We start from the raw sequence: 5,076 nt of genomic DNA, 5'->3' as shown, positions 1-5,076 counted from the left end.
TGTGTGTGTGTGTGTTAAGTTAGTACATATACCATATATACATATTATACATATACAATGTATAGCATGAATATAATATATGTACCATATATTTTTTCACAATAAAAAGGAGGGAGATGGAATAGTTAATATGGATATGAAGAAACAGAGAACGCAGAAACATGAGGAGCAAAGAAATAGTAAAGAAATCTTAAGAAAAATGGCATGATTACAGGAAACAGGATTGATGGAATAGGAGGTCAGCTGCTTACAGTGTGCAGCACGGGTCATGAGTACACACTGACCTACTTAAGGATTCTAAGGTATCCAGCCTTACAAGGAAGACAAATCACCCCAAGACACATGATTCTTAGCTACAGAATCAGAGATGGCAGGTAATTTTAAAAAATCCAAATCATAAAAATACAGATGGTGTAAAGTATAAAGTTTAATTACATAAAATAAATGAATAGGGCTAGGGATGTGGCTCAATGGTAGAGCTAGTGTCACATTCATGAGGCCCTAGATTGGATCCCCAGTGTCACAAACAGTGACAATAATACCTGCGACAGTGACAGGAACAATGAGAAGGGGTTGGTAACATGGAGAGATGCACGCTTTTGCTGTTCACACACCCCAGCAGACATATTTCCTCACATTGCCTTACTCCCTCCATGGCCACACAACCCTGGCGTTATTCTCACCTTTATGAAAAATACATTTATGACTCTGGTAACATACACGAAAACAACATGTGATTGACTCATTGCAGGGATACTGGGAAAGAAAACTTTGGTAGGGTTTCAAGAGTCATAGGCTGACCCAGGGCTGCACAGCCTTCCCCAGCAAACAAAGCTCTCCCTTTCAAAAGGAGACTAAAAGGACGCTAGTAACACATGCCTACTTTGTAATTAGACATGGACACCAGATCACTTCAGAAATGCAATACTGCATGTAGTTTGTGGTGTAACTGATGATTAGATTTGCTGCCTTATGTCTTTTGCATTCAGTTTGAGGCAGACAGACGTGCTTTAATCATCACTCTGAACTCATTTGGCACTGAGCTGAGCAAAGAAGACAGGGAGACCCTGTTCCCCACCTGCGGCAAGCTCTATCCGGAAGGGCTGCGGTTGTTAGCTCAAGCTGAAGACTTTGAGCAGATGAAGAGAGTGGCAGATAATTATGGAGTAAGTGACTTCACTAGCACCCTGAGTGCCTTGCATTACTTCAGCACAGGCGCTTTAGATGCTCACACATCCGTTTAGACACCTCATCCAAAGTTATACCCAGATGGCAGCATGCAGAGCCTCCTGCAGTAATTATGCCTCCCAGAGAAACACTTCAACTTTCCAGTCCAAGCTGGTGCCTTTTAAGAATCCTGCCAAGAAAGCCCTTGTTTAAATCTCCCAGGAGTGGTTATCGGAGCACTTCTTGAAGTACCTTTTAAAGCAAGTTTCCCAAGAGGCTGAGGCAAGCTTCTGGAAGTGGGAGTTCATGTCAAAGCTATATAAAAGAGCCTGACCCCAGTGTTCCTTTCAAGTACCCACTGGGGAAACAAGAGTCAGGAAGGAGTAACTATAGAGAATATAGGATGTGTGTGGCTTTTCCCAACTCCTTTGCTTAATGGCAGAAACTGGCAGATGAACAGAACTGTTCGATTGCTCTCACGTCTCCTGCATTCAGTGCTCTCGGACAGCATGGAGCCCTCCACACATGGTTATACATCTCACCCAGGTCCCACACTCTCAGTCTTGTGGGTAGTCACACAGATAACTTGTAGTTCACATCCTCAGCTTAAGGATGACACGGATGTTTCCTTGTGAGTTTCTGAGTTTTTCTAAGAGAAATCCAGCAAATACTATTCCTTAGTCTTCCATTTATAATTGAGGGCAACTCTTTACTATAATATTAAAATTTGGGCTTCTCCCTGGTTTCCACACCTTCTGCACTTGAAATTCCTTGAGGTGTATCTCAGTTGTTGTCTCACGGAACTCCCAAGCCTATAATGGTTAAACTGTAAGAGTTCACTGAATCTGGTGCATTTATATGTAAAAATGTCAATGTACAATGAGAAAAATGTAGCTTTTGCCCAGTACTTGTAGCTTTGAATAAGTGAGAAAGGAGAAACTTCAACCAACTCTTTGGTTGTTTAGCTATTTTGCAGAGTGAGGGGATGTCAGGAAATCAAAAGTCTGACCAAAAGCATTTAGGCCTTAAGTTACAAATTTTCTTTAAAGCACACACACACACACACACACCACACACACACACACACACACACACACAACTAGCAATATGTTTATTGCTAAGAAGATATATTTATATGATTTTGTAAAAACTGAAAACTCCTTGACATTTAAACTCTTGTCTTTGTTTTTAAGGTTTACAAGCCTTTGTTTGACGCTGTAGGTGGCACTGGGGGAAAGACACTGGAAGATGTTTTCTATGAGAGAGAGGTACTACTGAAGCCATCCTTTATGTTCTGTTGTTGTTGTTATTGATGTTGTTATTATGGGCTTTAAATATTTCCTCACTTGAAAGTTCTCTTTATATTTTATCAGGCCAATTGATGCTTTTCCATAAACATTGTATATTTTCACTTCCTTACAATGCTAGAGCTACACAGCTGTGTATAGTCTCACAGGAATTGTCCTGTGGAGAGTGTGTGTTTAGTGGGAGCTGTAAACATGGATTTTGCATAGTTAGTGAAGTAGAAAAGAAAAGCCAGGGCGTCCTCCCAGATACTGACTTTTCTCAGTTTAGTTCCCCTCACTCCCTAGTTCACAGAATCGGCAAGAATGGTTTTTCCATAGTTAAAGTGCAGGAATTCATATGGAGACTCAGAGCCTAGATTATTCCCTTTCCCTAAAAATTCCTGCAGATTACTTTATCTTTTTTTTGTTTGTTTGTTCTTGGGTCCTTGGCTACTATACTATTTAACGAAGAAAAATTGTATTCTTCCTAATCAAGTTTGTTTCTACAATTCTAGATAAATTTTCTAGTTTATTCACTTGACTGAAACCATTGGTCCACCCGTGCCTATCTGGTTGAAATTATTAAAGAACCAGAATTCAGTGTTGGGTTTTCACCTCTTGCAGCTTGGGAACTTTGTTCCTAGACATTAGGCATTTTCCAACAGCCTACTTCCATAAAAAGAAGTGAGGCTAGAACAAAGAAGTAATTTCAGTCAGGAATCTAAATCTCAGGCTATAACAAGGAAGTAGGCTTCAGACATGAAAATGACTTTGGGCTAGGACAGGGAAGTAGGCTCAGATATTTTGGTCATCCTCATAAGTAAGCCTTTAGAAACAGTGGCCACAGGAGTGTTCACGGAATTTTGTTTATTGCCTTGCTTATTCTTTGACTATTTGTGTTTATTGTCTTGCTTGTTCCTTGACTATTTGCATCTATTGTATTGCTAGTTCCTCAACCTAGAACTCACCTTAATACTTGCATGTAATTAAAATGGTATAAATGCAAAAAGGAGGAGGGGGGATGGGATAGGGGTTTCTAGGGAAGGGAAATGGGAAAAGGGGATGGCATCTGAACTGGAAATAAATAAAATATCTAATAATAAAAAGGAAAAAAAAGAGAAAGAAGTGAAAACAAGGCAAAGAATCCAACATATTAGGGATCTTTAAGAACTGCACAGGCTGTAGCAGCACAACAAAGGGACAGTCAATAAAGCTACTCTTTGTAAGAAAAATGAGTGTTTACAGAGTCAGCCTGCACTCCTGACTGCATGCGTCACAGAAGGTGTCCAGAGCAGCATGATGGGCCCGGCATCTCTTCTGCGCAGCATGGTAGGCGGAGCAGCCCACCGTGCTGCGCACCTCTTTTGTGCAACATGAGAGGCTGTATATCCTTTGTTCTTCTTTTCCACCCAAAAGTCAAAATGGAACAAAGTGAAAGACCTGCTCAATTTCCAACTTTATTCTAGTTTTAGGAAATTTAATTTTCTTTTGCTAACTTAATTTTGAAGAACAAAGCAATACAGCTGCATGGACTGTAGTTACGGAGCACTATAAAACGCTCACAACGTCAGTCTGGATTCAGTACTCTCGCTTTGCTCTGAGAGGTAGACAGCCTTAAATACCTCCTCAAATTGTTTGAAGTTGTGGCCTAGAAGGAATACTTTACCTAAATGAGGCTAGCCTACCAACTGAAAGCCAAATAAATAATACCTGCAAAGCTAAACTTCTATGCCCCAAACACACCTTTCTGCTAGCAGCACTGGGATGTGAAGCCTATCGTGTGAGTCCATAAACTTACTTTGTACATTGATATTTTCTACATTTGTCCATGAGACACTTCCTTAAGATGTGCTAAGTTGCCTCTGATCCCACTATTGGTCCAACTTGCCCACTACTTAAGAACAAATAAGCACTATCGAAGCAGAGCCATTTCTAGTTTGTTTATTACTTCATAAATGTAGTGTGTTCTAGGCAAACTGATGGGCCATGTCATCGTTTTCCTTCCTTAGGTACAAATGAATGTGCTGGCATTCAACAGGCAATTCCACTATGGTGTGTTTTATGCTTATGTGAAGTTGAAGGAGCAAGAGATGAGAAATATCGTGTGGATAGCAGAATGCATCTCACAGAGACATCGAACTAAAATCAACAGCTACATTCCAATTTTATAAGCCAGTATGGAAGCCTCAAGTGCAGAAGATCATACATGCTGAAGTTATTGGGGAAAGGAAAGGGGATTATGTTACATTATCTAGATTATATAAGAGTAAGTCATATCACCTTTCCCTATACTGCATGTCCACTGGAAGCCCAGTAATTAGAACTTGAAACAAAGTATTCTTTTCTTGTTCTCAGCAAGCTTTGATCATTTTTTCACATTTATGACGTATTGCTCACTGGCCTCACACTTTCATTTTAATTGACCCTGCGGCACTTTTAGTACTTTCTTTTAGTCATATTAAAATCATACCTAAACAGATTCTTCACTCCTTCTTTTCCCTTCTTCTCCCCAAGCTCAAATACTGAGTGTCTGCTTTAGCTGTGGGTAGCTAACAAACACCACATTTAGCAAAAAAAAAAAAAAAAAAAAGTTGCCTTCTTTTCTCCCCAAGACTTTTAGATA

At 40.0% G+C, this 5,076-nt stretch overlaps 1 protein-coding gene across 1 annotated transcript in view; it reads left to right on the top strand.

The window, feature by feature from the left end:
* Atp6v0d2 (ATPase H+ transporting V0 subunit d2) overlaps nucleotides 1–4,787 on the top strand; it is a 48,369-nt gene extending 43,582 nt beyond the window's left edge. Inside the window, exons 6-8 of the mRNA XM_028781011.1 lie at nucleotides 990–1,166; nucleotides 2,361–2,435; nucleotides 4,463–4,787. Of these exons, the coding sequence (XP_028636844.1) occupies nucleotides 990–1,166; nucleotides 2,361–2,435; nucleotides 4,463–4,624 (414 nt within the window). The 3' untranslated portion in view covers nucleotides 4,625–4,787. The remainder of the gene's footprint in view (nucleotides 1–989; nucleotides 1,167–2,360; nucleotides 2,436–4,462) is intronic.
* The last annotated feature ends 289 nt before the right edge of the window (nucleotides 4,788–5,076 follow it).

This window comes from Grammomys surdaster, unplaced genomic scaffold (genome assembly GCF_004785775.1).
Source record: "Grammomys surdaster isolate TR1022 unplaced genomic scaffold, NIH_TR_1.0 97, whole genome shotgun sequence".
In the NCBI taxonomy this organism is placed as follows: Eukaryota; Metazoa; Chordata; class Mammalia; order Rodentia; family Muridae; genus Grammomys; species Grammomys surdaster.
This window is presented reverse-complemented; position numbering and strand designations above follow the sequence as displayed.